Below are 19,363 nucleotides of genomic sequence, written 5' to 3' on the forward strand. Positions count from 1 at the left end.
ATCTAGTGATTTTAATAAAAAGATCTTTTTGTCTAATGGTACTTTTCACTTTGCCGAATCTGATATTACTTGCCTCTTCCGAGTTTGTGGGGGTTTTTTTTTTTCTCCCCCACACTTTTAAACCAAGGTTCCACGACCTTTTGTACAGTCATGCCTCGACTTGATAACCTGGGCCACCGCATAGGGTACCAAATTAAGGGTTAATCACTAACTTTTTGTTAACTGGACATTTAGCCCAACATGCATTCATCACATCCAAGTCACCTTTATTTATGTAGCGCTTTTAACAATGCAAATTGTCAAAGCAAAACTGCACTATCAAAATAGGAAAATGTTGTCAACGTAAAATGACAAGATTAAGCTCCTTTCAGTTAAAGGAATTTCATTATTGAATTCAGTGTTCAGTTTAAATGGTGTCTTTTGCAATCAGGTCGACATCAGCAAGGAACCAAAATTCCATCGGTGCCAGAATGGAGAGAAACCAGGCTCTGTCGGGGGGCAAGTTCTCCTCTGGCCAAACGAACCAGCAGTTCAACTGCAGCACAGTCAGATTGTAAGGGTTCCAGTGGTCTCTTCCCGATGCTGTCTAAGTGGCGGGGTCCTCTCTGGGGCTCATCTAGGTGTCCAGGGGCCTGTTACATAAAACAAGTTTACCAAATAGGTCAGGTTTATTTTAGTTGGTTTGATTTATTGTCAGTTGATTTGGTTCTAAATAAGTCAGACTAACTGAAATAAACCTGACTTATTTGGTAAACTTGTTTTATGAAACGCGACCCTGGTCTCCACTGATGTTCAGGGCTGTAGAGGTCATCTCTGGGTGCTAATCCACCATCTGATCTGGATATGAACTGGATCTGGTGCCTGCAGTGACCATCTGGGCTGGATACGGACTGGATTGGGCGGCTAAGGTGACCTCTGAATAAGAGAAAAACAGACTAATATTAGTGTAGATGTCAATCTTCTTACGATGTAACGAGTACATTGTGTTATGGGGAGTGTTCCTGGACCTAATTAATGCAGCCTAACAATCCTTTAACGGATTTGAATATTAGAAGTGTGTGTGTGTGTACGCCATGATAAAGAGATGGGTCTTTAATCCAAATTTAAACTGACAGTGTGTCTGCCTCCCGAACAGTGTTCGGTACATTGTTCCAGAGTTTGGGCGCTAAATAGAAAAAGGATCTACCTCCCTCAGTTGATTTTGATATTCTAGGTATTATCAAATGGCCAGAGTTTTGAGAACGTAATGGATGTGGAGCAGAGCAGCCATCAAGTGTTAGACGATGTTCTAGGTTATTACTTTTGGGGGTTTTAGGTCCTAAATTAACACCTATTTTTAACACCTCTAACTTCGTGTTTCCTGATGATATTGTACATGTAAATCGTGAAAGTAACGGCCCTAGTACTGAGCTTTGAGGTACTCCATGCTGCACTTGTGATCGATATACCTCTTCATTCACTGCTACGAATTTATGGCGGTCAGATAAGTACGATTTGAACCATGCTAATGCACTTCCAATAATGTCAAAGTTTTCTAGTCTATTCAAAAGAATGTTGTGAACGATAGCGTTGAACGTAACGCTAAGATCCAGTACCACTAATAGAGATACAACCACGATCAGATGATAACAGCAGGTCATTTGTAACTCAGAGCAGTCTCAGTACTATGGGAAGGTCTAAATACTGACTGGAAATCCACACATATAATTTTTCTCTAAGAAGGACTATAACTGTGAGGATACTACCTTTTCTAGCATCTTTGACAGAAAAGGGAGATACGAGATCGCTCTGTAATTAACTAGATCTTGGGGGTCAAGTTGTTTTTTTTTTAATGAGAGGCTTAATAACAGCCAATTTAAAGGTTTTGGGGACATATCCTAATGACAAATTAATAATAGCCAAAAGAGGATCTATGACTTCTGGAAGCACCTCTTTTAGTAGTTTAACTGGAATAGGGTCTAACATGTTGTTGGTTTAGCTGATTTAACAAGTTCACACAATTCTTCCTTTCCTATAGTAGAGATGGCCTAGGACCTAAATGCATTGCTGATATGCTCACGGAATAGTAACCTAATGGACCACTCAGACCATTAGTATAGAGTCAGTTAGAAATACCAAGGGTTCACACAAAACAAGGGGAGTCCGCTTTTAGCTATTATGTCACACACCATTGGAACCAGCTTCCAGAAGAGATCGGGGGGCTGTTCCATAAAAGACGCTAAGAAAAGCGGGGATTAAAGTCCAAAACCTGACTTGAAATAACCTAACAAATCGGGACTAAAGCGGTTCCATAAACGACAATTCAAGTTCACGCAATCTGACTAATGCTATCCAGGTTCAGTGAGTCAGGATAATGTGATGTACACGCTTATTCTGAAGCAGCCCTTAATGTCGATCATGGATCAAATCGATCCACCATAGCAAACAGCGAATATTTGTGCTGTTTAACGCATTTGAAACATTGTGTTTTCCTCAGTGCATAATTGATACGTCACAGGTATATTTTTTACATCTGTAAATGTCAGAAAGCCATGCAAATATATCCATTTAGCTGTCAGGAGTGGGCGGGGCTTATGCGAGAGAACGAGCGCTGCGCTACACACACAGAGCAGAATAGAATACTAGCGCAAGAATTCTGAATAAAATATACATTCTGCTAAAATATGTTGTTGGACATTAAATGTGACACATAGAATTTTAATTTCCTACATATGTGTATTTTTATGATAGCCGCAACTGTTAATCACTAGCTCAAATGAGTTAAATGTGTGTTCCTCTTATCAGTTAAAATGTACTCTGATTTCTATTATAAATTTACATTTTTAATTCAGTGATTTTAACATTTGATTGTGTTTTTATGCTTTAAAGAGCCATTTTAGATTGTAATGTTTTAATGTTCTAATAACCATAAAAGGTACAGCTGTCATAAATTCAGAGAGAAAGGCTGCATGGCTAGAAACTTCTGATCAACTGAAGTAGCAACTGTGTTAAAATGTCATTCGCCTACATTTTGGGCACAAAATGTAGGCAAATACACAGGTGTATTTTCTGTATACTTTTATTTTTGGACCGATAATAAATTAAACTGACTGTATGTGAGAGTGTCAGTGGTAATATCGATGCGTTCCTATTGGTCAGAGTTAGAGGAGCTCAGCTTAGCCTGACAGTTAGCCTGCTCCGGACCAGGTTAGTTTGCCAGCATAAGTTGCCACAGTGACTGAGCTTGAGCTATGGTAATTTTGCTTTCAGAAACCAAATCAAGTGAAAATAAGTCAGAATTACTGAAATAAGCCTGGCTTATTTGGTAAACTTGTTTTATGGAACAGGCCCCAGCTGTGCAAAAAAAATTAGCCACCATTAAATCCAGACACAAAACTCATGTTTAGCTGTGCATTTGTTGAATGAGCACTGCGCTATGTCCAATAGGACTGCATTTTATGGATAATCATTTTCTCTTAACGGTTTTAAAATTCATTTAAATCAATTTGTATATCACTTTAAAATTCCTTGTTTTTATTGCTGTGATTATTTTTAATGACCTTCACTCATGTAAAGCACTTTGAATTACCACGGTGCATGTTCCATATAAATAAACTTGCCTTGATATCCGTAGCTATCAATTCTGTGCCGAATTTGAATGCTTCACAATTTTTTGACCGATGTTGATTCTGCAGCAAATTAGACCGTATAGTATAATGGGGTCACGTGATCGAGAGCAGCCTGCGGCTCCGGCCAGATTCGTTTGTCCAATGTAGCTCTTGTAAATCGGTATGAGAACACAAGGCTCTTCATTCCATTTTTCAAACTGATACAACCTTTCTTTGAATGCGTGTTGCGATGTCACAGGACATGTCCAAGTCCAAGATCTGTGGCAATTACAAACATCCTGGAGGGACCGACTAGTAACCCAAAAGGTCAAGGATTCAAGTATCAGTACCAGCAGGAATTATACAAGGGAGTGAGTGTATAACACTACCTTCCATACCCACAGCTGAGGTGCCCTTGAACAACCCCAAAAACCCAGTTGCTCCCCAGCAAAGTGTATGCACACTTTGATGGGATAAGTGCATGTTGGTTGGGCCAAACGTCCTGTTAATGAAAAGCTAATGATTAACACTTAATTTGGTACCCCATGCAGTGGCCCAGGTTAACAACTGGAGGTTGGATAAGGGTCATGCCTCGTACAGAAGCATTCTGAGTCGAGGCATGACTGTACAAAAGGTCGTGGAACCTTGGTTTAAAAGTGTGGGGGAGAAAAAGGCACTCGGAAGAGGCACGTAATATCAGATTCGGCGAAGTCAAAAAGTACCAATAGACAAAAACATCTTGGTGTTCTGCAAGGTTTATTAAAAACACTAGATTTACAGGACCAGAGTAACTTCTCCACTAGAAACCACTGTCTGCTCACTAGACCTGGCCTTGATAGCGGTGTCTCTTCCTGAAAGAGAAATTTTAGGAGCGTGAACGCGCTTATAAATTCTCAGTTCTGCTAGTCAAGTTAAAGCAAGAACTCACGTTTCCTGGTGCAGCTTTGCTCACAAGAGCCAGAAGATGGATGGCACACCTCTGTGCTGCAGTGGATGAAGATCTGACAGGGAAGAGAGGAGCAAGTCATAGAATCCACAAGTAGTAAAAACAAAACCGGTCAAGTAATGGGGGGCATACGGTTTCCTGCAGAGGAGCCAGTGAGGCTGGAGCTACAAATGTGAACATCTTCACAACAAAGCGCTTGTAGTGGGTTGGGAACTGAAGACCAGACGATCCAGTCACTGGAACCAGTGTGGTCAGATAACGGTCGTCCTGGTAAGGGCATCTGAAGAAAGAGAGAGAAGGTTAGAAAGCGCCTCCCAGTAGACAAACTGGATAAGATCGGCTGTACACTCACCCATCAACCAGAAGGTCCCACTGGGGGAGACTGAGTGGACTGGGGGTTGAAGTTGCCCAACAACGTCCCAGCATCAGGACAATGTTGGGGTCAGTCCTCTCCATAATGCGCACCTCAACATACACAGGCTCCCGCAGGACTTTTGTGACGGGATAATCAGCGTCACTGTAGTAGGACGTGTAGGCCTCATCCCCTGAGGAACACTGGGGTTTAACCACACTCAAGTTTGAAAGGCTTTAGGGAGACACAGGATAAGACCTCACCTTCTGCGCACCCTTTGGTTACACATTGGCCATTGGCCAGCCTGAGCTCCACCCTGAGAGGTCCAGGAGCAGCTACTGGTGGAGGTGGAGGAACAGAGTTGACCTCCACAACCAGAGCTTCAACAGAAGTTCCAGAGTACCTACACTGAAAGAGAAGCCTGGACAACAGACGGTGAGCTTGTAGCATTTATCAAAGGTTAAAATTCACACCAAGTCATAGATCACTTACTCAAAATGACTGTCCCTAGTGATGGAACCAAACGGTCCAATGCCAACTTCATACGAGGAGGTCATTCTGTTCTCATACACCACATATCCGCGGTCCTCCTGTGAATAGCAACACTGTTGGCATCCAGTCCATAAGCAAAGCAGAATTACACCAGAAGCAGCTGCTCACCATCATGCTCGTGCCACATGCGGTCACAGGGAACTGGTATATAGCAAAATAAGGCGTGGACTCCACAGGACCGCAAGGTGGGTCATTTCCACCCAGTAGACTAACCGAATCCAGACTCAGTCTAGGCAGAGTAACGTCTCTAGACACCACTACCACAAACTGACCATCTCTAATACACTGGACAGTCACTGGAACAAAAGGTACAAGAACAGGTTAGTGCTGAGAATCTGTTTAACATGAACAGTAAGATTGAGAAAGCTTACCTGCCCTCCCATAGTAACACTGCTGTCCGTTAAAGCAGCAGTTGATAGCTTCACACTCAGCACCACTGATCCCAGGTTGTCCACATTGGATCTGCTCATAATCAGCTACAGCACATTTATCAAGGTACTCTGCCTGGGCCACTGGCTTCTGAAACTGCTGAGGAAACCGCTGGTCAGTTTGTATCGGAGCTGGCTTCTGAAAGCGCTGGTCAGTTTGCTGTTGAGCTGGCTTCTGAAACCGCTGGTCAGTTTGCTGTTGGGCTGGCTTCTGAAACCGCCGGTCAGTTTGCTGTTGGGCTGGCTTCTGAAACCGCTGGTCAGTTTGCTGTTGAGCTGGCTTCTGAAACCGCTGGTCAGTTTGCTGTTGAACTGGCTTCTGAAACTGCGGAGGAAACCACTGGGTAGTTTGTTGAGCTGGCTTCTGAAACCGCTGGTCAGTTTGTATCGGAGCTGGCTTCTGAAACCGCTGGTCAGTTAGCTGTTGAACTGGCTTCTGAAACCGCTGGTCAGTTTGCTGTTGAGCTGGCTTCTGAAACCGCTGGTCAGTTTGCTGTTGAGCTGGCTTCTGAAACCGCTGGTCAGTTTGCTGTTGAGCTGGCTTCTGAAACCGCTGGTCAGTTTGCTGGAACATCAGAGCTTGAGGATTCTGAGGCAAATTACTCCACTGTGGAACAGCATGACAGAAAGCACAAACTGCCAAAATCTGACACAACCACCAAATTCCAGCCATTGTTCAACAGCTAGTCACAATTTAGAAGTGCAGCCTTTTGGTCTTTTTGTACTCTACAGATTTCAGCTAATTAATGATAGCTCCTCCCTCTTCATTAATCCTCACGATTCTCCAGACTTGCATGAGTTGGAGCTTATGCAACTGTGTGATTCTCATTGATTCAATTATCCTTGTTACATGCATGAAAAACAAACTTGAGCATAATTAAAAATAGCATACTTGTATTAATTTCTGCCATTTTGAATTCGGTCTTGGTTTTATCCTGCATTAGCTGAATCCAGTTGTTGACGTTTTGACATTTCTGGATTGTTTTATTCTTAAGGCAGGCTCACACTACGGGACTTTTGGCTGGATTTTGCTGTCGCGGACAGATTTCCATAGTCTGCGACAAAACCCCGGGATCGTGACCAAATCGGTGCTACAATAAAAATAATAAGTTCATATAGATCATAACACAGTCTCGGAGGTAAGAAGTGAATTATCCTTCACCTGAAATGCGAGGCAAATGTTGGATCACAATAATTAGGAACCACAGTTTCCACAAATCCCTTCACTCAATTGGGATGTTGTCTTTTATTCTGGACGGCAAGAGCAATGACTGTAACATCGAGCGTATTTTGCAGTATTAAACACGTATTTACACCGATTTCATCAGACTCTGTTCAACGCACCACCGTTTACGTTTGATAAACGTTTTGCACCGTTTTTTCAGGGCTGAACTCAGCCCTGTTTGATATTATCGCCATGTGATCTGGTAATGTGAGTGACACAATGACATGATGGAACTAATCCAGCCAATCACAGTGCAGATGGTATAATCGGTCTTATCATGGATCTTTATGAAGAGAAACGAAAATCCACAAATTAATCAAATCAACTAAGTTTCATTGTACTGTTTAATTAACTCCAACTCTTTCTGCAGTACTGACAGTTCTTGTTATCCACGTCTTCCAAGTCATTGTTTCTGCCATATTCCCTTTTGTCGTGGTTTCTTCTTTCTTTCAGATAAAATAACTGCACAGACCAATTGAAGGGCCAGTTGATCATCCATGCTTGAAGATTGATTGATCCAAGATGGCGGCGCGGTCAGACGCAGCGTCTGCTTCGGGTCCCAAAGACGGTGCTTTTTATGTCTTTTAATGTCATCTGTTCGTCTCCAAATAGTGTAAAATTACCGCTAACTCACAAGGAAATCACTCCCAAACACATATATGATCGCCAAAGCCTTTTGGATATCGGCAACGCGTACAAACACCAACTCTCGCCGGCGGCTACTGAGAAGCTACGAGGCCTTTGTTTACTACTGGAGCTGGACCTCGAGACCACGGCCTCGCCTAATGACGCTACCCGCACAAGGCAGCGTCGCAAGCTGCGTGAGAGAGGACGGAAGCGCGGTAAGCGCAGAGGTATACGAGCTAGGCTAAGAGCTAACCCCACAAGACCGGCTCTTCCAACAGTCATGCTCTCAAACGTTCGCTCTCTGGAAAACAAACTGGACTTAATTCAACTCAGTCGGTCTACACAGCATGAGGCAAGGGATTGTTGTGTGTATGTTTTCACTGAAACATGGCTAAACGACAACATCCCGGAATCCGCCATTCAGCAGTACGGGCTAACCAGCTACCGAGCGGATAGAGATTCATCACTATCTGGCAAGACCCGGTGTCTTGTGTGTGTATATCAACAAAGACTGGTGTAACAATGCTGCGGTATTATCAAAACACTGTTCATCGCTGGTGGAGTTTATGTTTGTGAAGTGTCTACCGTTCTACCTACCGCGGGAGTTCACGGCCATTGTTATTGTCTCGGTTTACATCCCCCCCCCGTGTGCAAACGCTAAAGACGCGCTTCGTGAACTGTATAGCGCCATCAGTGAACAACAAACAAATAACCCCAGCGGCTTTTTCATCATAGCCGGTGACTTCAACCACACAAACTTAAAGACAGTTTTGCCAAAGTTCTACCAACATGTGACTTTGCAACAAGGGGAAACAACACACTGGACTTTGTTTACACAACAGTAAAGAACGCTTACAAGTCTGTACCCCGCCCCCACCTCGGGTACTCAGACCCCATCTCTGTTATGCTAATCCCAGCATATAGACCACTTCTCAAACTCATCAAACTGGTTCAAAAGCAGATCACAGTATGGCCAGACAATGCCACCTCAGCACTACAGGACTGCTTTCAGTGCACAGACTGGAACATGTTTAAAGAGGCAGCCACCTACAACAACCACACAGACCTGCATGAGTACACCGAAACTGTGACTGCTTACATCAAAAAGTGCACTGATGATGTGACAGTCACCAAGACCATCACCACACGTGCAAACCAGAAGCCATGGATGACAGCAGAGGTTCGTGGGCTGCTAAAGACCAGAGATGAAGCATTCAGATCAGGAGATAAAGCAGCCCTCAAAACAGCAAGAGCCAATCTGTCCTGTGGCATCAAAAATGCAAAACGGTCATATGCTCAAAAATATCAACAATCAATTCACAGACAGCAGAGACACACAGTGCCTGTGGCAAGCCATTCAGACCATCACTGACTACAAGCCCCCACCACAGGCCTGTGATGATGACACATCCCTCCCCGATGCACTGAACCACTTTTATTCATGGTTTGAAATGCAGAATGACACACCTGCACAAAAACTGCCCACACCTCCCAACGACCGGGCGCTCTGTCTGTAAGGAAAACCTTATCTAGGATTAACCCACGCAAGGCTGCGGGTCCTGACAACATACCTGGCCATGTTCTGAGAGACTGTGCTGCACAGCTGACAGATGTCCTAAGAGATATCTTCAACACCTCGCTGAGCCAGGCAGTCGTCCCCACATGTCTCAAATCCACAACAATCATACCGGTACCAAAGAAATCACCTGTGTCCTGTCTAAATGACTACCATCCCATAGCACTGACTCCAATCATGATGAAGTGCTTTGAGAGGCTAGTCATGCACAACATCAAAACCAGCCTCCCCAACACACTCGACCCGCTCCAGTTTGCATACCGTCCAAACCGCTCTACGGATTTCCTCCACCCTCCACCTGGCTCTTACTCACCTAGAAAATAAAGACTCCTATGTTAGAATGCTGTGCATTGACTTCAGCTCGGCATTCAACACAATAATCCCACAACAGCTCATAAATAAACTAAACCTGCTGGGCCTTAACAATTCCCTTTGTAATTGGATCCTGGACTTTCTAACCGGAAGACCTCAGTCAGTCCGTGTCGGACCTCAGTCCGTCCGTGTCCCTGGCTGAATGGTGTGGCACTAACAATCTGTCCCTCAATGTGGAGAAGACAAAGGAGGTTGTGATGGACTTCAGGAGAAACTTCGTTGACCACCCCCCACTGACCATCGACAGCTCGACTGTGGAGAGAGTCAGTAGCACTAAATTCCTGGGGGTGCACATCACAGAGGATCTCACCTAGACCACCAACACCATGTCACTCTCCAAAAAGGCACAATAGCGCCTACACTTTCTCCGCCGGCTGAAAAGAGCAAGTCTCCCTCCACCCATCCTCACCACATTCTACAGAGGCACCATTGAGAGTGTGCTGACCAGCTGCATCACTGTCTGGTACGGGAACTGCAGTGCTGCTGACCGCAAGACCCTCCAGCGGACAGTGAACACAGCTGCAAAGATCATCGGTGCCCCTCTCCCCTCCATCCTGGACATTTTCCTTCCTTGATGCTCCAGCAAAACCAACAGCATCGTGAAGGACTCCACCCATCCCTCCCACAGTCTCTTCCAGCTCCTACCATCAGGAAGACGGTACCGGAGCATCAGAGCCCGCTCTGCCAGACTGCTCAACAGCTTTTACCCCAGGCTGTGAGAGCCCTGAACTCAAATCACCCCGCCCCCCTCTGAAACCCCATGCAAACAGCTACCTCCTGAAACATGATATTTGTTATTGTTTTGCAGTGAAAATATACCATGGACAACCTTCTTCTATTGTTATAACTTTTCTGACTTCGAGAACCATTGTAGGGCTCCAGACTAACATTTGAGGACACCAGTGCCATTAAGTTCTACAGAAGGTGGCACCAGCACCTGACAGTAAAGCACTCACCCTAATCGCACATGTACATAACGGAGATGTCTGTTTGATGTCTGCCTTTACATATGCAAGACGTATTTTTTAGGGTGTTTGCTCATCTGCAATATACGTCTCTAAGACGTTTCCTGTCAGATGTCAAATAAACATTTATTAGAATGCATGTAAAACTGCTTCTGAGGCGTTTATCAGATTACAAGGCAGGGCCCGTATTCATAAAGATTCTAAGAATCCTCTCAGAAAACTCTTAATTTAGCTTAAAAACTTTTACGTAGGAGTCTTAGCTTAATGAGCGATTCGGGACCGATCTGAGAGCAACTCTGAGTAAGGAAAAGACAAAAACTTTCATCTTAGTGAGGAGGCGGGGTTGACCCCGTTGCTATGTATGACACAATCTTTTGAAGACTGTGATTGGTTGGTTGTCAAGAAGGAAATAAAAGAGTGATTTTAAGAGTAGGGTATATTATAAGCCTTCACTTTGAAATTACATGCAGAATTTTTCCTCTCGCTCTTTCTCACACACACACACACACACACACACACATTATATATGTATATATATATATATATTCTTAATTTTTTATTTACCATGCTGTCATACTTACAGAGCCGGCGCCAGGGCACCTCCATCGGGGGGCATTTAAATTTCTAGGGGGGGCACAAATCACGTTGTGTGTGTGTGTGTGTGTCGGGGAGGAGGGGGGCTGCAATCTGTGATCTCGTGCAGTTGCTGATGCTCGCTAAAGCGTGCAATCGCATTATGTGTGCTGTTTTATCGGTACTTTCGCTTTCAAAATCGATCGCGTTCAGCAAGGAGGGGAGAGGATGGAAAGTGGGGGGGCACAGTAACTCGTTTGGGGGGGGGGCACGGCCCGCGACGCCCCTTGGCGCCGGCCCTGCATATTTACTGTGTTTTATAGGAAATGAACAGAGACATATAAGCCTAATAAGTGCTGTAACAGACCCAAATCATCACTGCTGCATAGTTGCATTTTTCCAGTTGCCAAATATGTTAATGTAGTGATTTCTGGCTATGGCAATTCTGCGCGGTGTCTGAGATGTTAGCATGTCTTTATTAAGATCAGTCACAAATGTGCGAACTAATGTGTAGTGTCTTATTAACTACACATTAGTTCGTGCAGGGATCATGTGTGTGACTGATCTTATTAAAGACATGCTAACATCTCAGACACTGCGCAGAATTGCCATAGCGCCAGAAATCACTACATTAACATATTTGGCAACTGGAAAAATTTAACTATGCAGCAGTGATGATTTGGGTCTGTTACAGCACTTATTAGGCTTATATGTCTCTGTTAATTTCCTATAAAACACAGTAAATATGCAGGGCCGGAGCCAGGGGGCGTCGCGGGCCATGCCCCCCCCCCCCCCAAACGAGTTACTGTGCCCCCCCACTTTCCCTCCTCTCAAGTCAAGTCAAGTCAAGTCAGCTTTATTGTCAATTCTTCCACATGTACAGCACATACATACAGAGAATTGAAATTGCATTACTCTCAGACCCTTGGTGCATACAGTTAACATTAAACACGTTCAGATACAGATAAATACAGTTTAAACATATGTACATACAACTATACAAATATACAAATGAGGATATTGTAGAAAAAAACAAGAATTAGATCGATAAAGTGGCATAAGGCGCATGGCAGATAGAGTGCAAAACCAGTTAAATAAAAACAACACTGTGTAGATATATTTGTAGTGCAAAAGAGCTTATCAATCTGAGGACATTGTAGAAAATAAAAAAAAAGAGAGATAGATAAAGTGCATAAGGCACATGGCAGAATAGATGGAGTGCAAACCAGTTGAATGTACAAAAACAAAACTGTGCAGATTTGTTTTGTTTTGTTATGAGTGTAGTGCAAAAAGAGCTTATCAGTCTGTTAAAGTGACAAGTCGAAGTGACTGTTCGGATAGATTTTTGTCAGACTATCCGAAGAGGTAATTTGCAGTCAATGTTGGATGGGTAGTGATCGGCCAATGCTGCACAAGTGACAGGTGCCGGTCACAGTTTGTTGGTCGGTGGGGGGGGGGGTGTCACAGAGTCAGAGTTCCTAGTGTGTTGCTGTGTTAAATGGGGGTGAAAGAGAGGAGGGGGGGCAAGGACGGGAGGGAGTTCAGCTTCCTGACAGCCTGATGTATGAAGCTGTCCTTCAGTCTGCTGGTCCTCGCCTGGAGACTCCGCAGTCTCCTCCCTGATGGCAGCAGACTGAAGAAGCTGTGTGTCGGGTGGATGGGATCACCTGCAATGCGGAGGGCTTTGCGGGTGAGACGGGTGCTGTAGATGTCCTGGAGGGAGGGGAGAGAGACACCAACGATCTTCTCAGCTGCTCTCACTATGCGTTGAAGTGACTTGCGGCAGGATGCGTTGCAAGCGCCATACCACACAGTGATGCAGCTAGTTAGGATGCTCTCGATGGTGCCTCTGTAGAAGGTGCACATGATGGGGGTCGGGGCTCTGGCTCTTCTGAGTTTGCGGAGGAAGTAGAGACGCTGCTGTGCTTTCTTGGCCAGTGCTACAGTGTTGTTAGTCCAGGAGAGGTCCTCAGTGATGTGCACACCCAGGAACTTGGTGCTGCTCACTCTCTCCACAGTCGCACCGTTGATGGTCAGAGGGGCATGCTGAGTGTGTACTCTCCTGAAGTCAACAACAATCTCCTTCGTCTTCTTCACATTCAGAGAGAGATTGTTGTCACTGCACCACCCGGCCAGGCGGCTCACCTCGCTCCTGTAGTTTGTCTCATCTCTGTTGCTGATGAGACCCACCACAGTCGTGTCATCCGCAAACTTAATGAAAATGTTGGAGTTGTGTGATGGTGTGCAGTCGTGGGTCAGCAGAGTGAAGAGGAGGGGGCTCAGCACACATCCTTGGGGGGCCCCAGTGTTCAGTGTGATGGTGCTGGATGTGTTACTGCCGACCCGTACTGCTTGAGGTCTCCCGGTCAGGAAGTCCAACAGCCAGTTGCACAGAGAGGTATTGAGCCCCAGCTGGGCCAGTTTGTGAGTGAGCTGTTGAGGGATGATTGTGTTGAATGCTGAACTGAAGTCTATGAACAGCATCCTGACATATGAGTCTTTTTTCTCCAGATGTGTGAGGGCTGGGTGGAGGGCAGTGGTGATGGCATCATCGGTCGAGCGGTTGGACCTATATGCAAACTGGAAGGGGTCCAGGGAGGGGGGGAGGGCAGACTTGATGTGGTGCAAGACTAGCCGTTCAAAGCACTTCATGAGGATGGGAGTGAGTGCTATTGGACGGTAGTCATTGAAACAGGATGGAGATGACTTCTTAGGGACTGGAATGATGGTGGTAGCTTTGAAGCATGTGGGGACAACAGCCTGATTTAGTGAGATGTTGAAGATGTCTGTGAAGACCTCAGTGAGTTCCACTGCACAGTCTCTCAGTACACGCCCAGGAATGTTGTCAGGACCCGGAGCTCTCCCCTCCTTGCTGAACGCGATCGATTTTGAAAGTGAAAGTACCGATAAAACAGCGCACATAATGTGATTGCACGCTTTAGCGAGCGTCAGCAACTGCACGAGATCACAGATTGCAGCCCCCCCCCCCCCCCCCCCCCGACACACACACACAACGTGATTTGTGCCCCCCTAGAAATTTAAATGTAAGTATGACAGCATGGTAAATAAAAAATTAAGAATATATATATACATATATAATGTGTGTGTGTGTGAGAAAGAGCGAGAGGAAACATTCCGCCAGTAATTTCAACGTGAAGGCTTATAATATACCCTACTCTTAAAAGCACTCTTTTATTTCCTTCTTGACAACCAACCAATCACAGTCTTCAAAAGATTGTGTCATACATAGCAACGGGGTCAACCCCGCCTCCTCACTAAGATGAACGTTTTTGTCTTTTCCTTACTCAGAGTTGCTCTCAGATCGGTCCCGAATCACTCTTAAGCTAAGACTCCTACGTAAAAGTTTTTAAGCTAAATTAAGAGTTTTCTGAGAGGATTCTTAGGATCTTTATGAATACGGGCCCAGATCTTTAACAGACGTCTTGAAGATTTACTTGTGCTGTCAGGGTAGTTGAGATGCAGATAAAATGTACTTTTATTGTCATTCATAATGTCTCAATATAATTTGATAAAAAAAATAAATAAATAAATAAAAAAAAAATATATATATATACAGTATATATAGGGAGTGGAAATGGCCAATAAGTCTCTGCAGCCACATAGTGGTAATTTAATGTCCTTTTTATTTTTAAATAAAAAGGGGTGGTGATGGCGCAGTGGATAAGACACATGCCTTTGGTGTGAGAGACCCGGGTTCGAATCCACTGTGAGACACCAATGTGTCCCTGAGCAAGACACTTAACCCCTAGTTGCTCCAGAGGCGTGCGACCTCTGACATATATAGCAATTGTAAGTCGCTTTGGATAAAAGCGTCAGATAAATGTAAATGTAAATAAGTGTTTGCTTTCCTACATTATGAAACTTTTAGTTTTATAAATGGAGGCAACCTATGAAGGATGAACAAATGACGTCAATCACACTAAAAATAATTTTCAAATTTGGTAATACTCAAAGCTTTGAAGTGTTGACTTCATTTCACCAAGTTGTTCCTGTAGTTATGTTAAATCCATGGTGAAGCGTGGAGATTTGGGTTTATTGAACAATGTTTTTCCTGGTTTCCACATCAGTGGCATTTGTTCTGATATTTTGAAACAAAAGCCCTGTTCGGACGGGACTAGTTTTCTAAACTAAGTTTGAGTTTCGATTCTTATCACCTGACGTCTGCGATTTTTCATGTACCAGTTCGGACGGGACTAACATCTCCGTGTTTATTACAGAGGTGGGAGGGTCTGGTTTGTACATCTGGGCCCGTATTACTAAAGATTCTAAGAATCCTCTTAGAGAGCTCCTAATTTAGCTTAAAAATGTCTAACTAGGAGTCTTAGCTTAAAAGTGATTCAGGACCGATCTGAGAGCAACTCTGAGCGAGGAAAAGACAAAAACTTTTATCTTAGTGAGGAGGCAGAGCTGACCCCGTTGCTAGGAATGACACAGTCGTTTGAAGACTGTGATTGGTTGGTTGTCAAGAAGGAAATAAAAGAGCGCTTTTAAGAGTAGGGTATATTATAAGCCTTACTTTGAAATTACAGACGTAATTTTTCCTGTTTTACCGTACTCGCTCTCTCTCTCTTCCTCACACACACACACACACACACACACACACACACACACACACACACACATTATATATATATATATATATATATATATTCTTTATTTTTTATTTACCATGCTGTCATACATACAGTATTTTATAGGACATGAACAGAGACATAGCCTAATAAGTGCTGTAACAGATCCAAATCATCACTGCTGCATAGTTGCATTTTTCCAGTTGCCAGATATGTTAATGTAGTGATTACGTCCATTTCTGGCGCTATGACATTTCAGCGCGGTGTCGGAGTTGTTAGTGTGTCTCTAATAAGATCGGTCACAAACATGATCCCTGCACGATCTAATGTGTAGCGTCTTATTAACTCACTGTGTGCAATGCATTTCTTCTCTCAATGTTTCCATTTTCTAAAGAAACTCTTAAGCCCCTTAAAAGTCCTTGTCTGTACTCCTAGAATCGTCCTACCTCCCCCCCCCACCCCTTACGGCGCCCCTGCTACTAGGTACTTATTGGATTGGATTGGATTGGATTCAATTTATTGTCATTGCACATGTAGGTACAAGGCAACGAAATGCAATAGAGAAGAAGAAATACAGCATAACATGAGGAAGGAGAGGAGAAAAAAAAGTGTCCTCGCACTGCGTTCTTGGAAGAGAACACAGCGCGAGAACAGACAAAAAACCTCAGCATAAAGCACAATCAACACAGGAACATAACTTGCATAGTAATCCTAGTTCAGACGAAACAGCCATCCGGCCAGCCGCCAGTACAGCGCAAACCCACGGACCCGTTAACGCCTGACAGGATGAAGCGACGAAGGCGTGGGATGGGGTTAGGGAGGTGTATGAGTTTGTGTATGTGTAAGTTCGTGTGAGTTCGTATGCCTTGAAATCCGTTTCGCCAGCACTCCAAACCAGTCGACTCAGTTCGCAGGTTGTGGTGCGACATAGCAATTGCCATGGAAACGTCCTTGGACAGAGCACAAGCGCCCGACAATAACAAGGTGTTTTTGGGAGGAGGGAATGGAAGAAAGAGCGTCTCCCTGCAGTATTCACCGGAGAGTTGATACCAGAGCGGCCTTGCCAAGCCGATCTGTTGTGGGAAGCCGGAAAGAGATAAGATTGTTTTGTCTTAGTGCGAACAGCTGTCTTCCAGTTTCACAGCTAATTCTCATTGTCCATTCTGATCTCCATGTCCGTCGATTTTTCTTTCCAAAGCCGAGAGCTTAGCCGTGATTGAATCCATATTGCGGTTAATCGCCTCAGTCTCCGAGGCGACCGCTCTGCCCACAGACTCCATCATGACGGGCAGCCGTGAGAGGTTTTGGACAGCCAGTCCCGTCTCCTTAATTTTCTGATAATTTAGGGCAAAGCCTAATCCAAATAGCAGAAACCCCGTTATCATTGTTCCGAATAAGAAGATGTCTTCAATGTCCTCCACGGAGAGAGCCGCTAGACACACGACCCGCCATCTCTCCCATGCGTCCATCGTGTAGCCAGCAGCAAACGTCCCAGCGGGACATTCCGGTTCTCCAGATCCCGCTTTCCTAGTCGAGAAGATGGTGTCAATTGCATTTAGAGACCAGTTGATCAGATCCATAATTTCGGTTTTGCAAATAGTGCAGCGAGAGTCTCTTAAGAGGACAGGACAATACAAGAGAGCAAGCAGGGAAGTTCAGGAGGGAGGGAGGGAAGAAAAATGCGACCGCCTTCGAACAGAGCCAAACGAGAATATACTACATTACTACATTATACTACATTGACTGGGTTAAATAGAATTGCATTACTAAAAAGAGACTAAAATACAATAGTCTAAAACTAGAATAGTCTAAAACTAGACTAAAATGCCATCAGTTTTTGTCGACTAAAACTAGACAAAACTAGTCATGGATAATTCTGACTAAAATAAGACTAAAATGCTCAGACGTTTAGTTGACTGAAACTTGACTAGACTAAAAAGAGTATGAACCATGACTAAAACTAATAAAAACTAAAATGACAGCTTCACACCAAGACTAGTCTAAAACCAAAATTAAAACAGGCCGCCAAAAACAACACTAATATAGTATGAGCTTGCCATTAGAAACATCTTGGAATGTACAGGCCTCTATTTTCAGACTGTCTCAAAAGAAAGTTGATTTAACATACTCATGATTACGTTGAACCTTTAAGTGTTATTTGAACCCTGTCCCAGCCATAGCTGCTCTATTCTTAAATGCTGCATTATAATTAAAATACAGTCATTCATATTATAAAGTGCTTTTAAAATCTTGCACACTGCAAGATCAATATCCTTCTGTATAGCCCAAAATGTTATTTGTCGGGGTGCAGATTAGCCCTTCACTCATGAGGAAATAAAATACTTCAAATGTATTGAATCAGAATCAGAAAGAGTTTTATTGCCAAGTGTGTTTACACACACAAGGAATTTGTCTTGGTGTTAGGAGCTTCCAGTACAGAAATACAAACATAGTGCAGACAACATATAATTAAGGTAATAAAAACACTTATAATGAAGAGAATAGACAATAAATTATAAATAACAACAGTAATAAAAATAAAAATATTCAGAAAAGAAAAAATGTCCATAGACAGAACTGTGAATGTGCATTTGTCCTATGTACGGATGAAGATTTGATGAGTTATTTACAGATGTACAGTACTGAGGTGTGTTATGTGTTGTTCAGGTGGGATATGGCCTGGGGGGAAAAAATGGTCTTGTGTCTAGCTGTTCTGGTGCTCAGTGATCTGTAGAGCCGGCCAGAGGGCAACAGTTCAAAGAGAGAATGATCTGGGTGTGAGGGGTCCAGAGTGACTTTCTTAGCCCTTTTCCTCACTCTGGAGATATAAAGATCTTGGAGGTTGGGTAGAGGGGCACCGATAATCCTCTCAGCAGTCCTGACTGTCTGTTGTAGTCTTCTGATGTATGTTTTGGTAGCTGAGCCAAACCAAAAAGATATAAATGAACAAAGGACAGACTCGATAATGGCAGAGTAGAACTGTTTCAGCAGCTCCTGTCGCAGGTTGAACTTCCTTAGCTGGCAGAGGAAATACAGCCTCTGCTGGGCCTTTCACACAATAGAGTCAATGTGAATGTCCCACTTCAGGTCCTGGGAGATGGTGGTGCCCAGGAACCTGAATGACTCGCTGCAGCCACAGTGCTGTCCGTGATGGTGAGTGGGGGGCGTGCAGGGGGTTCCTCCTAAAGTCTACTATCATCTCCACTGTTTTGAGCTTGTTGAGCTCCAAGTTGTTGTGACTGCACCAGACAGCCAGCTGCTCAAACTTCAGGAACTTGACAGAGGGGTCTTTAGATGTGCAATCATTTGTGTAGAGGGAGAAGAGCAGTGGGGAGAGAACACATCCCTGAGGGGCGCCAGTGCTGATGGTGAGAGTCCTGGATGTGAGTTTGCCCAGCCTCACTAGCTGCTGCCTGTCTGTCAGGAAGCTGGTGATCCACTGACAGATGGACGTGGGCACAGAGTGCTGTGTGAGTTTGTCTGAGAGAAGGTCAGGCATGATGGTATTGAAGGCCGAGCTGAAGTCCACAAATAAGATCCTTGCGTAAGTCCCAGGTTTGTCAAGGTG

At 44.2% G+C, this 19,363-nt stretch overlaps 1 protein-coding gene across 1 annotated transcript; it reads right to left on the bottom strand.

Annotated features, from left to right (window-relative positions):
• Window positions 1-4,361: 4,361 nt before the first annotated feature.
• Window positions 4,362-7,589, bottom strand: LOC306843559 (zona pellucida sperm-binding protein 4-like; the record flags this gene model as incomplete). Its single annotated transcript, XM_079375087.1, has 9 exons — window positions 4,362-4,438; window positions 4,516-4,588; window positions 4,666-4,813; window positions 4,886-5,078; window positions 5,149-5,306; window positions 5,378-5,475; window positions 5,546-5,733; window positions 5,809-5,962; window positions 7,563-7,589. 9 exons carry the CDS (start codon window positions 7,587-7,589, stop codon window positions 4,362-4,364), a joined length of 1,116 nt encoding a protein of 371 aa, XP_079231213.1.
• Window positions 7,590-19,363: the final 11,774 nt, after the last annotated feature.

Source organism: Barbus barbus (assembly GCF_936440315.1).
Source record: "Barbus barbus genome assembly, chromosome: 24".
Lineage (NCBI taxonomy): Eukaryota > Metazoa > Chordata > Actinopteri > Cypriniformes > Cyprinidae > Barbus > Barbus barbus.